Source organism: Abramis brama, assembly GCF_963993115.1.
Source record: "Abramis brama genome assembly, chromosome: 11".
NCBI classification, from domain to species: Eukaryota; Metazoa; Chordata; class Actinopteri; order Cypriniformes; family Leuciscidae; genus Abramis; species Abramis brama.
Window position 1 is genome coordinate 33,330,514 of NC_139973.1, and position 22,391 is coordinate 33,352,904.

Below are 22,391 nucleotides of genomic sequence, written 5' to 3' on the forward strand. Positions count from 1 at the left end.
GTTCAGATGTGTCTTGCATGTATTCTGATTTTACAAAAAAATCAGGTTGTCTAGTCACTGCTTCAGTTAATTCAATTAATTTTCCATTTTGCACCCATATCTATAGTTCTAACCCATTCTAATCTGTGTGTTCTTTCTTTCAGGATAAAGAAGCTTTGCAGCAGCAGCAGTATGCTAATAAGCTCCAGATCTCTGCCTTACAGTCCAAACTCGATGAAACCAGACACCGCTTCCCTGATATGACCCCTGACCCTAACCTCCGGGAACAGCTGGAAGCTACACAACAGGATCTGCAGACCAAAGAACAACAGGTGTGTGTATATCAAGCACAGGATTAAGCAGATTGAAAGAGATTTGTGGAATGTCATGATTGAACAATCAGAGTAACAGTATCCAAGTAACAAGTTTGCATTTGCTTTACAATGAGTTTAGAGGTCTTTAAGTTAGTTCTATAAACAAAATACTTGGTTCATTTTCATTCTTTGCTTGTGGGTAAAAAGTTTGAAATACCTTTGCAGTGGTATTCTGCTAGCAGACATCCAAAAACTGCTGAGAGTGTCGATTAGATGAATATGGAAATATGTGCAACACGCTTCTCTCAATTACAACAAAAATGACAGTGGTGAGAAAATGACATTTAAGAAAGCATTTGATCATGGATATGTTTGCACAAGCTCTGCAATTCGGCACTCCATTCAAGCCACATTTAGTTATATAGTGCTTTAAAGCCATCTATTTTATACACCATTAAACATAAAAAAAACGCTGGATGGAATCACCAATATGCCAGTAATTCTAAACAATTTATCCACACACTTGAGGCGGATATCTCTATCCGATAAGAAGACGTGCACATAAACTATGATGGAAACACATTTACCCAATAAATCCCTCGATGTGCAACAAACTCATGTGACTGCCTCAACAGAGGATGTGGTTTGGATAACTGGACTAACCAGCGGAACCAATCACATCGCACAGCATCTCAATTGTTGGTTTGACCGTTCTGAAATTCCTTGGCCAAGTCTGTCGTCAGAATGATTTGCTTTGATTTCCTCCCCGAAGTCTCACACAATTCCGTTTCCTGAAGGCAAGATAACATGACAGTGTTTTTTCGCAAAAGTCATTTATGATGTATGAAAAGAGAGCCACACCAATTGCAGCAACTTCCATATTTATTACAGCTATTTTTACAGATATTCCATTTTTTGTGCTGCGGAAATGAGAATTGCAGCCAGTGAGAACACGTTTGATTAGCAGTAACATTACACTCTATGGCTTACCACCAGGCATTGTCAAAAATCAACTGTGAACATTTGTATGGTTTCTATTTCTAAGACAAAACCTCAGATTTATGAGTAAGATCTAATTTTGTTTCTTGTCCACTTAATGGTATTTCTTTGTTACATTGAAACTTTTTGTCTCTTAGGTGGAGTTGCTGTCGGAGCGTATAAGTGAGCTTGAGAAGGATGTAGTAGTGAGGGAGGAAGAGGTCGGACAACTAACACTACAGCTGGAGCTCAAAAACAGAGAGAGCAGAGCTACGGAAGAGCAGCTCCACGCTCACATCACACACCTGCAGGTAAGGCTCTGGCTCCGTATAGTTGTATAATGACTGTAGTCTGGTAGTCATATTGTGGTGGCCTGTGGCCAGTATGTTCACGGCCTTGGATAAATTGTATTCATAGCACAGTACCTTCATAGAATATGCTTGGGGAGATTTATGGAGAATGTGAAAAGGTCCTCATCCTCATTGTGTCTGTCCTTTAGGAGACTGTGGACACTCTGACAAGGCGGCTAGAAGAGGGCAGCGATGAATCCATCCTTCAGCTACCTTCTGCCCTTCTGGAGGAGAAGAATATGGAGATCGACCACTTAAATCAGCAGATCCTCCAGCTGCAGCAGGAGCTGGACATGACCAATGATAATAAGGTACGACAAGTGTGTCTGATTCCTAAACATGAGTTTTAGTCATCAGATCTTCTTAGTGAATCAAAAACATAAAATCAGTCAGAGCTGTTACTGAATAAGTTTGACCCAATAACTTGACTTGACCAAGGATTGTTACTTTTATAGAGTTATGTTGCACTTAAGGTTTATAACAGAAATTATTAGCCTAGTAAAGATATATTATAATAATTATAATAATAATGGTAACACTTTACAACATTTTATTCATTAACATTAATGTAACATGAACCTATGAGCAATACAATTGTTACAGTATTTATTCATCTTTCTTAATATAAGTTAATAAAACTTCATTCACTTTGTTCATGTTGTATTTGTTAACATTAAAGCACTGTGAACTAACTTTTGATTTTAATGTATGCACAAGTATTATTGTGATCAGAGGTTTTTTTTATGAAATTGATTAATGTTAGCATTTTATTTTTTGTATTTATTTAATATAGGATTCATTGAATAATGTTAGCACATTTTATTCATTGGTTTGGTATTTATTTAATATAGGATTCATTATTTCGATACATCTGTGAAAAGCTTTGTGTAAACAAACCTTTTGAAAATTATTACATTTGTCATTTATTTTTTATATCCCAACCCACACACACAAATTCTTCAGAAATACAGAAAGAGTTGTTAATGTAACTAGAATAACGAAGAATCTGAAACATTCCTTTAAATTCCCATACCTAATATTCAGGAAGCAGGTGCATCTCATTTTATGTTTCTAAAACTTCATTGCTCTCTTTCTGCATCTTTTAATGTAGATTTTAGCTTATTATTACTATAATCAAAAGTGACTTGAAGTACAGTTATCACAAGGAAAGTAAATCTAAGGTTTAGTGTCTTGCTTAGTTTGAAGACTTTCGTAATTTATTTTGTACTGATTAAATATGCTGCTGGCTTGTAACTGGTCCTCATTACCATTTTCAGACACTAGAGGAAAAGCAAGCTGAGATAGAAGAGCTGCGCTCTCAGGTCGAACGTCTTCGTTGTGACCAGGAACGTTTACGGCAGGCAAAGGAAGAGGAGACCGAGCAGCTCCATGAGGTTATTAACAAGCTTCAAGAGGAGTTGAGCCAGCTTGACCCCAACCATCACGAGGTCAGTGACCCTAGCACTGACAGCCCAGAGTCATCGGACTTTCCCTGGTCCACTCATCCCCGCCAGCAGAGGGCATCTGAGGAAAGCCTGTGCCAGGAGCTCAGCAGCCACACGCTGCAGTCGTCTCGTGCTCGCTTGCAGGAGTTAAAGATTGAGCTGGAACGTGCCGTCGGGGAGAAGGATTCTCTTCAGAGGCTGTTGCTCTCCCAGGAGGAACAGTATGGAAGTCAGGTGGAGGCGCTTGGCCGGAGTCTTGGAGAGGAAAGGGGGAAGGTGGTCCTGTTGGAACAGGAGGCGAATGAGCTGAAAGTACAGCTAGAGGAGAAACGGACAGAAGCTGAGCGATTGGCGGCCCGTGTGGAAGAGTTGGAAGATACAGAGCGAGCTCATCAGTCCAGCATGAGAGAATCTGAGCTCCGGTTGAGAAGGGTGGAGGAGAGAAAAGATGAGGTCCAGCAGGAGCTTAACAGGCTGCAAGAGGAGGCGAAGAACCAGCGTGTTGAGAAGGAGCTTCTGGAAAACCAGATCTCAGAGCTGCAGCACAAAGAGGAGCAGTATGAGAATGATCTGGCCGCTTTACAGTCCACGCTCACAGAGCTCGAGGAGCACGTCCAAGAAGGCAGAGCCAACATCAGTGTCTTGGAGACCGGCAAAAAAGAACTGTACATGGAGAGAGAGGCTCTGAGAAAACGGGAGGGATATCTCCAGGAGGAAATAGAGCACTTGAAACAGGAAATGACATCAAAGATAAACTACATAAAAGAACTACATGAGCAACAGGAGGAGATGGTGGCTAAACAAGGGGAAGCCCAAAAAGAAGTACTGGTGAGATACTTGTAAAAAATAATAATAATTAATTAAACCTGGCTCACTGTTGAGAGAGAGAGAGAGAGAGTATGTATGGTATGTATGCATGTATGTATGCACACACATATATACACACACATATATATATGTATGTATGCGTGTATGTATGAGTGTATGTATGCGTGTGTGTATGCGTGTGTGTATGCGTGTGTGTATGCGTGCGTGTATGCGTGCGTGTATGCGTGCGTGTATGCGTGCGTGTATGCGTGCGTGTATGCGTGCGTGTATGCGTGCGTGTATGCGTGCGTGTATGCGTGCGTGTATGCGTGCGTGTATGCGTGCGTGTATGCGTGCGTGTATGCGTGCGTGTATGTGTGTATGTATGTGTGATATACATATGTGTGGTATACATACATATACATACACACACATATACACACACACTTGTTTATTTATTAGATTTCATTTCTCTTTGTGGTGGAATTTGAGCAACACAGCAATACAAACAAACTGTAATTGATATGGACTTGGACTGTAAACTTTAAACTTTCCATGTGCTGTGATGTAAACAGAGTTATTTGGGAAGTTGTCTTTCTGTTTTAAGCTTTCCAGAGCCTTTAATTAGTCGCAGATCAACCATGTTGTGTGTGCGGTCTCTGTAGTGCCTGAAATTACAGCAGGGGAAAAAAGGGGAGGAATGAGAACAGACTGATTTAGTCCAGCCCTCTGGCACACAAGAAGAGTTTCACACAGGAAGTACATTTACAAAGAGGAAGTCTGTCTGAAGTCTTTTAAACTGTTTATTTTTAAGCTTGATCTAAATTTTGGATTGGTTAATCACAACGTAAGGTGGAGACACGCTCTATTTATATTTGCTGGGTTCTGAGTACAATGGAGAGGTATTTTATCAAATAACTGTTTCTTGCTAGTGAGTGACAAGTGTACTTTTTGTTGTGATTGAACGGGAGGCAAAACCCTGGTTGCTTTAACTTGTAAAGTTGGACATTATCTATTTGGATTCTTTCATGTTCACTAGCTAGCTGGGAATAGTTTGTTTACAAGAGACTTGCTGCACATTTAAACTTTTAAAAATGAGGTTGTTAATCATTTTTCACAGCATGCCTTTAGCTAAATGAAGTGAGTTTGAAACTGCTGATGTAATGCATTTTGAGTGAGTGGTGTAAAGGACTGTGACATTCAGTGTTTTTATGTTTGCAGACATGTGCTGAAGAGACCTTGGCTAAAGCTGAGACTGCTTTACGCGAGAGGGAACAGCAGCTGATCCACCTGAGGGCGGAGCATGATGCTTTAAGGGCGGAGCTAACAGCAGTGAAGGAGGGTCTTAGTAACAGCACAGAGAGAGCTGAGAAGCTACTGGAAGAGGGACAGGTATGTCCAGTAGTTTATTTCCTTCATTGATCCACATGTTAGGATATCTTCTGGTTCATCTGTTAAAATATTTATTTATTTTCAAATTTAGGACTTGTCTATTTACAGCCAAAGTCTTGTTACCAAAGTAATGTATTATCAACCATGATTTGCAAAATAATGAGTTCACTGGCTAATTAGTTCACTAAGTAAGGGAAAATATAGTCACCCGGTCATGAAACTGATCAGATAATCACTGTCAATGGAGGTTTAGTTTGCAATTTAATTGTTACACAGATTGATTTTTAGTTCAAAATAATTGTATAATCTTACCTGTATATTATCTTTTATCCACATTATTAAGCAATCAGCCTAGCAACAAGACAAAACACTTCAACAATATTAGTTACATTAATACTAATATTAAAGGGTTGGTTCACTCAAAAATGAAAATTGTCATTACTCACCATGTTGTTCCAAACCTTCAAGACTTTAATCCATCTTTTTATATTTTTAATGAAACCTGAGAGATGAGATTGTAAAAGTAATCCATATGAGCAATCCATGAATTTTTGAAGTACCAAAGTTTTGGTGCAGAGGACTTTCAATAGAGGGACAGAAATCTCAAATTTCATTGTTAATTTGTGTTTTGAAGATAACACAAAGCGTTTTGGGTTTGTAACAACATGAGGGTGAGTAATTGATGACAGTATTGACTTTTGGGTAAACTAATACTTTGATAGATTTGAGTATTCCATAGAGCCATGTAATTCCATTATGCTGCCTGCTTTTAAATTGTAACATAGTTTTACGTAATTTGTGGTATAATGACACCCTAGTTAGAAGTGTAGCATTAAACCTGGCACTGACTTTCAACACCCCAGCAACATGGCAGCAAAAAATTAAGTTTTCTGATTTGATTTTTCACCTTCAGACGAAAGATCGTGCGTTGGCTGATCTCGAGGTCCATAACCAGCACCTGAAGGCGGAGCTGCGGAGTCTGCAGGATGACCTGGCTGTGCAGGAAGAAGAGTTGGCCTATCAGCAGAGGGAGCTAGAGCAGCTCCGACAGCGCTGCAACCTGCAGGACCACCATCCCAAACGCGTCCACTGCTTCCTCGAAGGAGTTTCCCGTGACCCCTCCCTCTCCGCCTCCCTGTCTTCCCCAGAAGTTCTGCGACGGTTGGACTGCAGCGAAGAGCGCCCCTCTCGTCTGCAGGTATCTCATCTCTCAGAGCTCAGCGCACTACACAACGCCAGCCTGGAGCTCCACAGCAAGGCTTCACCCATGGAGCAGGACAAGGAGAGACCAAACGGCAGACACATGTTTATCCCACCTTCAGAGGAAGTCCAACCCATCGCACACTCTGCATCCCCATGCTCGCTTTCTTTGTCCGAACACCTCTCTGTGCTCGACTCACTGGATGCGGAAAAGGTAAGAATGCATTTAACTTTTCAAAAGAAATGTACCAGGGCTCAACAGTAAAAATTATTTTTACCAGCCCACCACAATTTTTTTTAATTTTTTTAATTTTTATTAAAAAGCCTACCTTTTTAATTTAGGACCTCATTAAATTTTCTGGTTTTTGATTTTAATATAAACTTATCATCAGAAATGTATAAATGAATTCATAAATCTTTACCTATTTCACCAGTCTTTTAAAATGTAATCTCATAAATAATTAATTTATAAATAAAGTGCTTGTATACAGTATATATCAAAACAGATGAAATGGTAATAAATTAAATGTTTTAATAAATATTGTTTTTTCTAATTTCTCCAAGTTCTCAAAACTTCAAAGTTTTATTTTGCAGTTTTATAGTGAAGACATGTCTATATCATAGTCTGTATCATGAACCTTCTTTCTTTTCTTTCTTTGTTTGATTTAAAAATATTGATTTATAGCCCAACCTTAATGCCTGAAAACAACATTTGCCATTTAAATGTTAAGTTTTCTTACAAGAAAATGTTACTTCATGGGTGTGAAAGCATCCACTTTTCGTGCTAGGTGAAATTTATTAGTTTATCGAACATATCTGAAAATTCTCACACTTTGGCTCCCTATGATTTTTGTAATTGTAGAAAGTGTCCTAAACAAATGTCAGTAGTTGGAGTTGGTGCTACATATGTTATTTGTTCTCTCAGTTGACATCATGTTTGGCAAGCGATTGGTGTGATAATGGGGCTATGTTTTAAGGTTCATGAATCGGACAATTCGGATGTAACGCTATCTCGGTCTCCACTTGGCTCCACCTCTCCCGAGTCTGTGCCGGAGTGGGTCAGCGATGGATACGGCAGCAGTGAGTTGTGTTTATGCATGAGTTTGTGAAAGAGAGACTGTGTGATTAATAGAGGTTACTTTTTTTAATCCTGTTAGAGTTATCTTAAGTGTATTTGTGTGTGTAGACGTGAGCTCAGAATTAGAGGCCATGCTGAAGCTCGAGTTGGAGAATACAGAGCGTTTAGATGCTCATTTTGTGGAGTATCTGCGCTGCAGAGGAATGTCACCTGCTCAAAACACAGATAGCGCTGCAGGCAGCATGAATGAAAGCCATGATGCCCTCACACCTGAGTTACAGGTAAACGGTCCTCACAATGCTGCCCTCACTCATACATCAAGAAATGAATTGGTGATTTATATTTGTGTCTGTACCATGCATAGGCTATGTTGAAACGTGTCTACCAGGAAAGCTGCAGAATCCTGTCTTTGTCCCATCGCCCTGCCCCATCTGGCCAGTCTCGGCCAGATTCTGAGCCTGCTCCGCCCCCCTCCTGGCAGAGGGAGAGACGGGCCTTACAAGAGACCATCCTATCGCTCAGAGAGCTGCTCTGCAGGATGGCTGACAGGGAACCCAAGGTGAGGCTCATCTGTGCATTGCTTACCTGATAGATCCTTAAAGTCACGATGAAACGGATTTAGTGACAGTATTGTGTCACGTCCAAGTGAAACAGCCTAGAAAAATAAAAAAAGTGTAGGGTGTGGACTTGGTTCCATGTATTGGTTGCTGGTTAGATCAGTGTTTCCCAACCTTTTTCTGGCTACGGCACAGTTTTAATATGTAAAACATCCCACAACACAGCAAAATTGCACAAACATGCATTGCTTTAAATGGCATATTAAAACTGGATATTACATTAAAAGTAGTACTTGCATTTAAGGTGAAACCTGAGCTTAAGTCAGGTTTGAACATAATAAGGTCATATACGTAGCTATATGATGCTGTTGATGATAAAACAACAAATTTACAGATTGTCGCTGTCGGGTGGAAACCTAATTTTTGTCAAAGTTGGTATTGTGGCTTTGTATATGGCTAGACACTTGCACATGTCATTTATAATATTAACATTTGATGAAAATCAAGATCAAATGGAGTTAAGAGGTTTTTGACCAGTAAATGACAGATGCGCCTGTTCTAATGCATCTGAGGCAATAAGTGTATTCCATTACATTTTCATCAGCTTGCAGGTTATCTTACAGGTTATAAAGTTTATTGTAGCTTTATAGATGCTCAGTTTTTCTTGTTGAATACATTTGGCCAAAATATCAAGTTACATATAAAAGAAAAAGCGCTATGCACAGGGTATTTAAACCATATATTGGCTACAACTAGACTGCAAATACCAGACTAAGACTCTTCTCCACCCTTCAGATACAGAAAAAACATTAGCCTTTATAGACATAATGTTTCTTGAGTAAATAAAAATGCTGTACTCATTCAAACATCAGTTATTTATTTACCTTTGCATTGCAAACAAACTGCGATCTATCTCCAAACTGCGTGCGGCACTTCATTCACGATAGAGGCGGGTGGTGTTATGAGGTTTCGCTGACAGTTTGAGCCAATGGAGTTATGTGGTTTAGTCAAAAGCTCTTTTGAATTTTTTTTTTTTTTTTTTAAACAATGAGAGATGTACAGATAAAAAATCATCAAAAGCCTAATGTACAATATTTGATACTCAGATTTAACATGATTAAAAAATAAATAAATAAATAATTAATTATGTATAAAGTACACCTAGGTTGCTTCAGTCCAGTAAGTGTTCATCTTGAAATATTACTAACAATATAAAATGTATTCTTATGTTTACTTTATATAATCAGTAAAGATTTCTCAGTAAAAAGATGTGTATCCTGACCTGAAGGTGGACAGTTTTAGAATTATACTAAAAGCCCTTTTACTTTGCTAAAAAAAAAAAAAAAAAAAAAAACTCAATCAGATGTATAAAGGCATGTAAAGTATTGTGTACAACAGGTTTTTCAGTAAAGTTTGATCATGTTGATTAGGCTTTGTAGGGGTAAAGACGTAACATGGAAACACAATTAACAGATCCAGAGTTCACAGTGTAGTCTAGAGTTATGGTCTGCATCAGCATGTGTGTGGTTCAACAGTCCACTTTAATTTTTGTGTTTGTGTGTACACACATGAAGACTGACAGTGGGGACGTGGACTGGAGGCGCGAGCTGTTGCATGCGGTCCGCAGTGTGTTTGACAGTGAACGCGAGTGGCTTCACTCTCAGCTTCAGGCTTTCATGACATCCAGCACTCAGATGGACCTCACCCCTTTGCTGGACCAGTTGAAGAAACTGTTTCAGAAGCAGGTGCTGAGCAACCCAGCATGTGATGCTGTTTCCACTCCATCTTAATCTTGACATAGATCAAGTGCATTCAAGTGCTTTTGTTATTCATTAATCTTTTCTCTTTCAGGAGGAGCAGCAGTGGAGATCTTTAGAGCAGCTGTTCAACGCAGACCGTCACAGTCTATTGGCTGAGGTGCGTAGCCTGCATGCAAGCAGCCAGCAGAGTCAAGAACAGCTGCGTCAACTGCAGGATTCACTGCACGCCGCAAAAGAACAGGGCACGGAAACACAACATCAGCTGCATGGTAAATATTTCAGAGTCATCTATGGTCAAAAAGTGAAAAAAATGACAGCATATATTAAAAAAACAACAAAATTGGTCACCAAGGTAGATTTTAACTTCGTGCACTGTTTAGTTGAAGAGCTTCAGCTGCAGCTGCAAAAGGAACAGACACTGTCAAATGATCTGCGCTCCACACTGGAGGCTGAAAAGAGTAGAGGACTGGAGCAGCAGAGACAGTTAGAGGCAGAGCTAAAGGCTGTGTCAGTGCTGAAGGCGGAGCTAGAGGAGACTAGACTTCAGCTTCAGTCAGCATACAAAATTCAAGAGGAATTAAAGAGCCAAATTCAGAAACTCAGGTATGGCAAACTTGTGCATGCACCCAATTGAAAATGAATGATCACTTTAGTAGTATGCCGTAAACTTTTTTTTTTTTTTTTTTTTTGTATGTTTGCCTTAAGGCTGAAGCTGGAAAATGATGAGGCTGAGCATCAGGCTTGTCTACAGGCAGTGAAGAAAGAGCAGGCCAGTGTACAGGAACTGCAAGAGGACCTTCAGCAGCAGAGACTCAACAGTCAACAAACAATTGAGCAAAACCACCAAACTCAGGAGGTAATCCACATTTTTGATGTACTAACCTTCTTTTGGTGGGGATTTAATTCATCTCATTGAATAAATCTCAATAATAATTATTTAAATAATATATAAATAATAGTAATCATTGCTAAAAGCCAGATTATTTTCTTTAAAAAGTATTGCACAGTACACATGGTTTCAAAGCAGCTTTACAGAAATTCATGCTAAGCTAATGTTTATAATATTTTAATATCTTCATACCTTAGATGCCTTTAGCAGATTAGAGCTAGGCGATAATATATTTTACATTTTACGATGATATAAACTATCAAGCAGTTGAGATTTACTAGAGTATATGGTATATTTTACTTTATCCTTATATAACATACTCTCAAAGATGGATATTTTATATAAAGAGCTATATACTGTATCACTCATCTGAGATTTGCTATATAGTATATATTCAATTGCTTGAGTATAGTGTATGTATATATGTAAAGTAGTTATAGAATTCATTATTAATTTAACTTTGTGATTTATATGGTGAAATTGAGGATGATGTTTTGAGGTTTTGTTTGATGCAGTTCCTAACCAAATTACTATTTGATGATGTGTATCACTGCCATGGTTAAATGTGCATAAATGGCAGTTAAAATTGATCATTTGCGTTTTTTTGTATTTATATAAAACAGTCTTTGCACCAGGCTTTGAACGAGCAAGCATCACGTGTCAGTCAGCTTAACTCCGCTCTGAACCAGGAGAGCATCACATGCAGTAACCTGCGCTCTGAGCTCCAGATCGAGCAGTCTCGCTGTGAAGCCCTAATGGCCCAGGAGCGAGAGCGCACTGAACTTGCACTTTCCCGCTTGGAGGAGGAACGCTCTCGATCGGCGGAGCTCTCGGATTCACTCTCTCGCCAGGCCCAGGAACACGCACAGCGTTTAGAGGAAGAAGCCCGCAGACAGGAAGCGGCCAGCGCCCACGACAGACAGTTCATTCAGGACCTACGGGCACAACTAGAACACGAGAGGCGTCAGGGAGAAGACCTGGCAGCCATGTTGGAACGTTTGCAAGGGCAGGTCCTGGAAGGAAAGCGCAGGCAAGCGGGGGAGGCCGAGCGGAAGGCACACAAGGAGCAGGAGGAAGTGAGGAGGCTCCGTGCTGCTCTGGAGGGCCTGCAGACTCAGAAGACCGAGGTCGGGCACACTCTAGAGGCAGAGCGAGAGAGAGCCACTCAGTTACAAGTGGAGCTGGATGGGATGAAGGAAAAGATGAGAGTGGTGAAAGAGAGGGAGAGAGTGAGGGAGGAGGAGATGGAGAGGAAGAGGAGACAGGAGAAACAGGAGCAGGTGGAAAAGGAACGGCGACAGGAACGCACCAATGAGAAACTGGTGATTAATTCTTTTCATTTATCATTTATACCCACAGTACTTAACAGAACACCCGACCCGTTAACCAACAGCTGCGCTAATTTAATTTTATACCCAACCTTTTTGACATAAAGGCCGCAACCCGAACTGCACCCGCATTAAATCAACTACATCAGGTAGACAAAAATTTATTTTCTCATGTAACATAAGCAATCAAACCAACATTAGGCATTCTCAGTTGATGTATTTAAGAAAGACGCGCAGCCCAACATGGTAATAATTAAATGAAAAAAAGGATGAGAACGTGCATCCATTGTGTAAACGATACAGAACTTTTGCCTATATGTGAACAATCTGCCCATACAGGCTATTTTTGAATAAATGTGCATAAATCGTCTAATAGACTATACAGACGCTTAGAGGTCTCCATAAATTTAAAAGAACATATAGCCAAATATGAGCCTTTACTGTCATATAATATCGGGGATATTTGAGCAGATTCACTCTGCATTTAAATGTGGTTGTCTCTCCTGATACTATGCCGTACAGCCTATACGTGGCCGTTGGTCCTCTTAGCAGCATGAAAAATAAAACTTTTATTCAAAATACAAATGGAGTCAAATTGAGTCGAAATAGTCTCGGCTATTGGACCCACACACGCACCGCAAATATTATTCCACCCGTTACATTAAACATTAGCAGCAGGAGTCGGATTTCAATTACGAGACTGATAATGACTGACAAGACGATCGCAGAGGATTTGGTGTTAAAGTTAAAGTAAGCGCAACATATCCTGAGCGTCATTGGAAAATATCTTTTCTCTATCTGATATTCATTCATGCGCTACAATGATCTGTCAAGCCACATTAAAGAGTGCCAGAACAGCTTTCAAACTCTGCTAATTTTATTGTGAAATTCAAACAATAAATGTTGTGACTTTTTCATATCAGAAGTAACAAGACATAGAGCTTGGATGGGAGGCATGCTACAACTGAGATTTGTTCACACATTATCTAAAAAAAACGGCGCACAAAAAAAAAAATAGGAATCAATATCAGATCATCAAAATGAAAATGGATTTTTTTCACCTCAACCTTATTTGATATGTACGTGAGCATAACTTTAGTGTTCTAAAACAGTATTTTTTTTATTCTCTCAGATGGAGTTGGAGTTGTTGCGTCAGAAGGATCAGCAGAGATTGAGGCAGCTGCAGCAGACGCTTGCTGACCTGGAGCAGGAAGAGAAACAGCTCACATCAGAACGCCTGCAGAGAGACACGCACTCCAATGGCCTGACCTTCGCCCAGAACACACTCGCAAACATCTCTCAGGTAACAATACCCATACCAAATTTAGGAATGAAGAATAAGTACCTGTGCGACAGTGTGTCAGACCTGTTCTGTCAGATTTTAAACCCAAACCTAACCCAAAAATACTGATTCTCATTGGCTTTCACTCAGATGAAAGTGTATGGCATTTATAAGTTGTATGACATTTTAAAAAATAAGGAAAAATAGATTTGTGGTACTGTGTTAGTACGAAACCAACACAGATGTTCGGCACAAATTCAGATTTTCGCATGTGATTTTGTCAGTTATGCGGGAGGAAAAATATCAGACGGGTTGAATGGATGTGTGAATTCACTCTCTTGACAGTAGGTGTTGCAGAAAAACCCTGGGTACCAGACAACGGAAAGAGTTTGATATAGAGACTGTGGACATATACCTGTGTAAATAATACATCCATGTGTATTTATAGGCTAATATAAATGTATTAATCATATAAATTGTCATATATGAAAGTGCTAGACTGAATGATAAATATAATTTGGATATATTAAATGTCTTATCTTATTTAACCAGAATCATGACTGTAACTGTCATGTTTTGCTTACTTTATACCCGTAAACAACTGCATAAATACCTGGGACTCAATGACGGCTGAGCCTCAACATCATTTCACCGCGTTTTATTTTAGTCAAACTTGCAGTACTGTAGTGATGAATGACAGGTGGGGAAGCAAAAGCGATTATTTTCGATAATTATTTCAGTTCAACCTGTGTTGGTTTCATTCATTGTTTTTTTTCTTTGTGTGAACTTTGTGACAGTTGTTTTTGTAAGCAAGCATAACATGTTGGATATTGTAATGTATTTGATCCGGTGTTCCATAGGACTCTACCTCATTTACTCCCTCTCTAATGGAGCGTTTGCTGAAGGAGAACTCTGAGTTCTCTGAGTGTCTCGCTGCTCTGAGTGAGGAGAAGATCTCCCTCAAACACACTATATCCTGTCTGGAGAGAGACCTGCAAAGCTTGAGTCACCAGCAGGTAATCTTTGTTTTTGTTTTTTGCTGAAAACGCATTTTTTTTCTCTTGTGCTTTTAATCTACCGTAACTTTTCAATTTCTTGCTCTTAGTTTGTGTTTTGTTTTTCTCTTACTTTTCTGTACAGCACTTTGGCCAACCATGGTTGCTTTATAAATAAAACTTGATTTGATTTATTAAAAACGGTGTACCGTTTCGAACAGCAAGACACAATGCAACCGATTACAAGTTGTTTGCAGGAGAGTGTGTAATGGTTGAAAATGGCAGAAAACTGCAGTTTATCATTTCTATGGGGTCACATATCTGCATCTCTGAGGGAATGTGTTTGTGTTAATGTTTAGTATGTAAATGTTTTGATTTTAGTTGTGATGGTTGTGTGTGCATTTCTGTCTGTCCGGTCAGGTGAAGTCTCCTGTTGCAGAGCAGTGCGTGTCATCGGAGAAACTGGCCTGGCAGAAGGAAAAAGCGACTCTTCTGACTGCGTTACGAAAAGCAGAAGCTGAACTGTCAAGAGTCACAGCTAGCAATGAGAACAGACCCATCAATGATCTCTCAAACAACAAGGTAAATCACCTCAAAGTTTCACAGCATACTATCTGTCCCTATGAAGTCGTAGACCTATCTCTACTTTGAATAAAAACATCCCACACGTTACTTTACCAGTATATTTGAATGAAAAAGCTTAGGCCATTAATTGAATAAATGTCAATTAATTAAAAATGTTTCATGAAATTAAAGCTGACTTTTATTTTTCTTTTATAAATGTGATTCTAAACCGTTTGAACTGCTTGCTTTATGAACTTGTTCCTGTAGGTGCAGCGGCTCTATGAGAGATACTTGCGAGCAGAGAGTTACAGGAAGTCGCTGGTGTATCAGAAGCGCTATCTGCTGCTGCTACTGGGAGGGTTTCAAGAGTGCGAGCAGGCTACGCTTGCGCTCATAGCTCGTATGGGCGCACAGCCAACGTTAAGCCAGTCGCAGGTCTCCAGACCTCTAAACCGCTTCAGAACGTCTGTCAGAGTAGTCATCGCTATCTCAAGGTAAAAAAGAAAATGCCATCATGGATTCCCAACTATGTGTCTGGCAGGGTTTGTATGATGTTTGGAAAATGCCTGGGTGAAAATTCACCCCATCTATTTGCTAAATACATGTGAACAGTGTTTAATCAGCATGTCACTGCTGGACCTTATGGTGAAAATAAACTGAAAACAAAGTTCTGACATGCAGAACTTCTCCAATCATTTAGTCCATTTGAACCTGCAAGTTAATGTTCATCTGCAGATTTCAAAATCCCAGCAACCGATAGATGGATGGATAGAACCAAGCTTCCTTACTTCCCTACCCTACGTTTTACTTGGATGCATGTCAAAATACGGGAACAAAATCTGATGCTGCTACCATTTCACTGTGACTTTAAAAGTTAAAAATGTGCTTGAAGTTTGATTATGACTCAGGAAAATTATTGTTCAGTTTCTTATTCCTTCAAAACAAGGCTTTCCTCCATTGCCCACCAGTAATTTTTACCATGTTTTTACTGAGTATTTATGTTGTAAGACAGTGATATTAAAAGAACAAATTCAGTATACACCTCATTGATGATGCATAATATCACTGTCTTACAACATAAATGCTCAGTAAAAAGAGTCACAGGCAAGCAGATGAGCCCAGAATATAAACGCAAAATATAAATGCATTTCCTCTTGTTAATGGTTTTTCCAAAGAAAACCATTATAAAGAAAATGCTTAATGTGGCTGTATGTGGTATGTATCATCATCATGTGTATATGTATCATCAATAAGGTGTATACTCAATTTGATCTTTTAATAAAACTGTTATGATGTTTTTCACGTTAAAGGGTTAGTTCACCCAAAAATTTACATTGTCATAATTTACCTCATGTGCACCTCATGTGGTTTCAAACCATGAAGAATGCTTTCGTTCATCTTCGGAACACAAATGACGATATTTCTAATGAAATGTGAGAGATTTCTGTCCCTCCATTGACAGTATAAGCAACTACCACTTTGTCGCTTCAAAAAGTTCATAGAGATCGTAAAAATAATATAATTTCATATAATCCGTAATAATAATAAAAAATCCATATAATTTAAACTGTTTAGTCAATTTTCTGAAGATTTATTTTAGGCTTTTATTCAGATATAAACATTCATCAACTCGCACGTCAGTTGTGGTAAACAGAAACTCAAGCATGTTCGCTTGACGTGTGAGAACCAATGAGGTTCATTGTTACGCAGCATGTTTGAGCTTCAAGAACCAATGAGGTTCATTCTCGTGTGTTACTCAGCACATTTGAGATTCTACAAGAACCATTGAGGTTCATTCTTGTGTTGTGCAGCACGTTTGAGCTTCCACAAGAGGTTTGTTCTCACGCGTTAACCAGGTTCGGTTGAGCTTCATGTTCGCTGATCAATGTTTACATTTCAATAAAAGCTTAGATTCAGTCATTGTATAAAGCGATCATGTCTCTTTAGAAAATTTGGACTAAACTGCTCAATTCATATGGATTAGTTTTACAATCTCAATTAACTTTTTGAAGCGTCAAAGTGGTAGTTGCGTAGACTGTCAATGTAAGGACAGACATCTCTCAGATTTCATTTAAAAAATATTTTAATTTCTGTTCCAAAGATGAGCAAAAGTCTTACGAGTTTGGAACGACATGAGGGTGAGTAATTAATGACAGAATTTTCATTTTTGGGTGAACTGTCCCTTTAAGCGTTTTAGAATGTTCTGGGGCCTGATGTATAAACGTTGCGTACGCACAAAATGGGCATAGAAATATGCGTACGCATTTTTCCACGCACATATCGGGATTTATAAAAAATAAACTAGGCGTAGATAAGTGCGCACCGTAAGGATGCTCTTGACCGTGCGTACGCACTCTTTTAGAAGAGTATGTGTTTTGGCGACACCAACTGGCCCAAATAGCAATAACTATTTAAAATGAAAAACTTCTAAATTATCCTATTACATCACCCAATAAATCAAATTGCATCAACCCGAATTATCATTATGATATGATTATGATGGAGTTTGATGGATTCATTGATTTTAATAAAATTTGGACTCTATTTCATTATAGCTCTGCACTGGTGTCTTGCAGAAGATCACTTTTAGACAGAAAATCTAAAGAAATACAAGATAATACAAATATAATTTCGCTCACCAACCTGTCACTTGAAGCAAATATCCATCCCTTCTTAAATGTCCGCGCCAGCGAGCGCGTTGGGCCGTTTAGTGAAACTGATGCAAATAACAGTTTAAATAAATAAAATACTTCTGATATAAACTATGTTTTACTTATGATATAAACATTTAGATTAAATATGCCATTCAAATTAATAGAGAACACTTAAACATGAAATCATTACTGAGAAGTTACAACATTTTTTATATTCAAATTCAATCAATAGAAATATTTGTTGTGGATGCGATGTTTTTGAACACTTTTCCTGTAGCGTGCTGTGTTTAAATGTTTTAACCACAGAGATAATTGCTTATCATGATAATACCAGATTGTCTGAGAAAATAGTTTAATAATGCCCAAGGCCTATCTGTTTCCATTAAAAATATAAATCAATTAAAAATACTATTCGGCCAGTGGAAAAGATTAAATGTATTTTACACTATTTGATTTATGTATTCAAAAACAAGACAAGGATAGGCAAATACATGACTTATTAATGTAATGTGTCTTTTACCGTTAAACGTTATCACGTGGATGAATAATCATATGCAAATGATATGCAGATGAGGATATGCATAGTAAAACTAGGCGTTGTAAGCTCCATATATGGTTATTTCAGGGTGGAGACGCATGTGCGCACAATCTTCCGCTGACTGGGATTTATAAAGTGAATTCTGCGCAGGTTCTGGCGTACGAACGGTTTTATAAATCTGAAAACTTTTGTGCGTACGCAAATTCTGCCTTATGTGCGTACGCACACTTTAAGGATGAAATCTACGCAAAGTTTTATACATGAGGCCCCTGGTGTTTTTAGTGATTGAAATTTTTGTTTTTGTTTTGAGAGGTGATTAAATATTTGTGGCTTGAAACAGGTGAAAAATTGGCAGTTCTGTGGATGTTTTTCTCTGCAGGCCTCTGTGCTAGTCACGTGACTGAAAACTATGAATTGGTGATTTACTTATTTGCTTACCACTTTTTTAGACTGAAGTTCCTGACCAGGAAATGGCAAAGAGCTACAAGGAAAATCTCAGGCAGTGTCACCGTTAACGGGCATGGAACAGGACCAAGCACAGGTTAGCAGTAACGTGATTCACTTGTTCAGCTGGAGTATTTAAGAGGCTTGATTTGGTAACTTAAAGCCGTCTTTCCTTCTCTCTTAGTTCCTGCTCTGAGGACTGAAGTGCTGAGGCCGCAGCAGACTGGAGTTGCGTTCAACTCTCCACCCACCCGTGATCTTGCCTTCGCTCAAAGGGGTGTGGTCTCGTCTCTAGTCCCACCAATCAAATCACCCTTCAGGCTGAATAATAGGTGACATTTCTTACTACACACAATTTATTTTATTTTATTTAACCCTTATTTAACCAGGGAAATCCTTTGAGAACAAGTCTCTTTTGCGAAGGAGCCCTGGCCAAGAAAGCCGCAATAAAAGTTCCACATAGAATACAAAATATAATAAATACAATGAACATACAAGACATAATACATTAACAGTACAATGAATCGACCAACGCTAAAAAAATAAAAAATAAATAAAAAAATAAATAAGAATAATAGGTGACAATAGTGTTGATCTACACTGAAAGAAAAATCGGTGTAGAAACAATTTTCACTCAGATATTGCTGGTAAATTTCACACATATTTACAAAGAAACAGCACATAACATTGAATTGGAAATGAAAATTTGAAGTTGAAAGAATGAAACAGTATTTTTTTTTTAAAACATACTCTAATCTGTTTCATTCACAACTTCAGATGTTGTAAATTGTAGATTGTTTTTCCTTCTAATAAGCAAATAATTTTAGTAACTTAACTCCTCTCCTATTCTCTTACTCCAAGAATGTACACGAGTTCTGTGCCGGGACCAGCTGAACGCTCCTTCAGCTCTTCCCAAGATCAGGAACGTTCCCTCACAGAGTATATTCACCATCTGGAGACTGTCCAGCAGCGTCTGGGAGCCAGTCATCCAGGTAGGATGAGGCCAGTGGAAACAATACTGTCACCATCTCAATCTTAACTCCTGTAAGAAAATTGCAACTAATAACTTCATTCAAGAGCACTTGTGGAATCATGTTGATTACCATAGCAAACCATTTTCTATAAAACATTTTTAAAAAAAGGCACATGTAATTGACAAAAGTGCATTATCGTTGAAAAGTTTGGGGTTGGTAAGATTTTTTAAAAATGTATTTGAAAAGTATCTTATGTTTACCAAGGCAGCATTTATTTGATCAAAAATAGGAGAAACAGTAAATATTCAAGTATTGTGAACAACTATTACAATTTAAAATAGCTTTTTTCTATTTTATTGTTTTGAAATGTGACTTATTCCTGTGATGGCGAAGCTGAATTTTCAGCATCATTACTCCAGTCTTCAGTGTCACATGATCCTTCAGAAATCACTTTAATATGCTGATTTGCTGCTCAATAAACATTTATTACTAATGTTGAAAACAGCTGTGCTGCTTAATATTTTTGTGGAAACCGTTAGTTTTTTAGGGTTCTTTGATGAACAGAATAAAAAAAGCAGCATTTATTTTCAATGGAAAAGTCAATTTCAAATGCTGTAAAAATAAAATTTAAAAAACTTACTGACTGCAAGCTTTTAAACAGTAGCATATATTTTGAATTATGTATTTATTGGCTGTATGAACCCGGAATATTTCAGAAGAAAAAATTGCACTGACCTCTACTGGACAACTGAAGCATGTCACTCTATAATCACTCTTGAATTGTGGTCTTGCATTCAAATGGTAGTGGAATTGACATATAAACAAAGTTTTTGAAACTGATTACACAAGACGGTTAGTTTTTTTTTGTTTTACTATGATCCCTATTAACAGTGATGGTGAAAGGATCCAAAACGTTAATGAAATAATGGCCATTTGTGACTTCTGACCTTACCATCTTACAGTCCCCAGAGCGGACAGGAGGCATAGCCTCCCCGATACCATGAGCTTTCGGCAGAAGTGGTTTCTAGAAAATAGAACCTGGCTGTATTTGAGTTGTTTGGCACCGGGGTCCATGCGGCCTTTAGGTGAGTGACGGTCTGGCCTGATTTCCATGTTACCCAGTCACAGGAGTTCAAAGACAAATTCACCTTCTTGTGTGATCAGTCACGTTCTGGATATTCTTGTTTCACAGAGGTGTGCATGCCTGTTCGTCTGCACGAATACTCCCTTGTGCTGCGGTTGGCAGGTTAGGCATATGCAGGGCTGATGTCATTTCTAATCATGTTTTTTTTTTTTTTTTTTTTTTTCAGGTTCACCATCAATGCTTCCATATGCCAGAAAATCTGACCGATGAATGAAGAAATCTGATCACTTGTGCCAGTCTGTGTTTAAATTAGTAGTAGTTGTTTTTTTTACATTCATAAATGGCTTTTAATTGCTGTCTTTGTGTTGTTGTTGTCATACATTTTCATTTAAGCTAAAACAATATCACCAATAACGTGTTATTATTATTGTTTTGCAACCAGTGCTATTTAGTTATTTTTTTCACTTTTTTGTAAACAATTTTGATTGGTCTGTAAATGTTCAGTTTATATTCTTTTCTTTTTTTTACATGTTGTCCACAGAAAGCATTTAAGACTTTTGCACTTGAATTTGTGATTATTATTTTTTTTAATGGATGTCACTGTTTAAATGCACTTGGTTGGACATGTTTTGTCAAATGTTTTATATTGCCTTTTTTATGGATGGTATTTCTATAAAAATCAATAAATATTTTAGTCTAAATTGGGATTTGTGTGTCATTTCTATTAAAATACTAGGAGTAGCTCTTCTAAACTTATTCATTGTATTTGTACTAAATATAATGTGTGCTTTCAATTTTACGCATTAATTTTAATTTGGACTTTTTCAGTAATGAGGACTGATTTATGCAAGTTGTCACAATGCACAAATCTTTCGCGTGTCTGTAGTAGTTGTCTCCAATTACAATGAGAAATAATTTATTGTTGTTATTTTACTCTAATCGTAAAACACTTTGACACATCGTTTTTTTCCCATAACTCATTACTATTGGTCAACCTTTACGCCTGTCTGTGGGTTTTGCAAATAATTAACCAATGAAAAGTATGAACAAGAGCTTGAGACTAAACCTCGTAACTCCATTGGATCCTCAAACTGTCAGTCAAAACCTCAAAACTCCGCCCTGTTTCTGTGCTGCACGCATTTCGGACGTCTCTGCTTGTTTACAATGCAAAGGTAAACGAAAAACTGATTGTTTGAATAAGTACGGCGTTTTCTATACTCAAGATAATGTGGAGGATAGTTTCTTAGTCTAGCATTTGTCGACTCACAAGTAATGTCTTAAAACAGCCTAACAGAAAAAACTGAGCACCCACATACATTATACATAACATAGCTAACGTTACAGTAAAGTGTATAACCTGTAATTGATGCACTTCCAGCCTCTGATGCGACCGTTCTAACGACGAACAAAACACGTAACGTTAGGCCTATGTCTGATGTTCGCTGGTCAAAATCCATTTGAGCTTGATTTTGGTAAAATGTTAATAATATAATGACGCATGCAAGTGTCTGACCATAAAAAAGCCACAATATCAACTTTGACAACACGTGTTCAATTATTTAAAAAGTGTTAAGTATTTAGTGTTTTTTGTCCCCATTTCTTGATAGTATTGATTTTGGACATGAGGTTTATAGGGGGTCCCAAAAATGTATTTTGCCTCTGTCACAATGTGAGGTAAATCCGGCAGAGTGCATGAACGCCAGCTGGATCCAACTGAAAAGTGAGTGGTGTTTAGATCATTGGTACACATTTGCTAAATACAGCGTGTGTGTTAAGATC

At 38.3% G+C, this 22,391-nt stretch overlaps 1 protein-coding gene across 2 annotated transcripts in view; it reads left to right on the forward strand.

The window, feature by feature from the left end:
* The window catches only part of pcnt (pericentrin), a 55,720-nt gene extending 34,407 nt beyond the window's left edge, over window positions 1-21,313 (forward strand). Inside the window, exons 33-54 of one of the 2 annotated variants that reach the window (XM_084128956.1) lie at window positions 144-311; window positions 1,430-1,582; window positions 1,771-1,932; window positions 2,899-3,894; window positions 5,095-5,265; window positions 6,179-6,679; window positions 7,443-7,545; window positions 7,652-7,824; window positions 7,908-8,102; window positions 9,675-9,845; window positions 9,952-10,129; window positions 10,241-10,463; window positions 10,566-10,716; window positions 11,373-12,071; window positions 13,210-13,380; window positions 14,220-14,375; window positions 14,775-14,936; window positions 15,186-15,412; window positions 18,560-18,651; window positions 18,739-18,886; window positions 19,416-19,598; window positions 20,839-21,313. In XM_084128956.1, coding sequence (XP_083985082.1) covers window positions 144-311; window positions 1,430-1,582; window positions 1,771-1,932; window positions 2,899-3,894; window positions 5,095-5,265; window positions 6,179-6,679; window positions 7,443-7,545; window positions 7,652-7,824; window positions 7,908-8,102; window positions 9,675-9,845; window positions 9,952-10,129; window positions 10,241-10,463; window positions 10,566-10,716; window positions 11,373-12,071; window positions 13,210-13,380; window positions 14,220-14,375; window positions 14,775-14,936; window positions 15,186-15,412; window positions 18,560-18,651; window positions 18,739-18,886; window positions 19,416-19,593 — 5,178 coding nt within the window. In that variant the 3' untranslated portion in view covers window positions 19,594-19,598; window positions 20,839-21,313. The remainder of the gene's footprint in view (window positions 1-143; window positions 312-1,429; window positions 1,583-1,770; window positions 1,933-2,898; window positions 3,895-5,094; window positions 5,266-6,178; window positions 6,680-7,442; window positions 7,546-7,651; window positions 7,825-7,907; window positions 8,103-9,674; window positions 9,846-9,951; window positions 10,130-10,240; window positions 10,464-10,565; window positions 10,717-11,372; window positions 12,072-13,209; window positions 13,381-14,219; window positions 14,376-14,774; window positions 14,937-15,185; window positions 15,413-18,559; window positions 18,652-18,738; window positions 18,887-19,415; window positions 19,599-20,838) is intronic. The other variant, XM_084128957.1, reaches the window with a different exon arrangement.
* The last annotated feature ends 1,078 nt before the right edge of the window (window positions 21,314-22,391 follow it).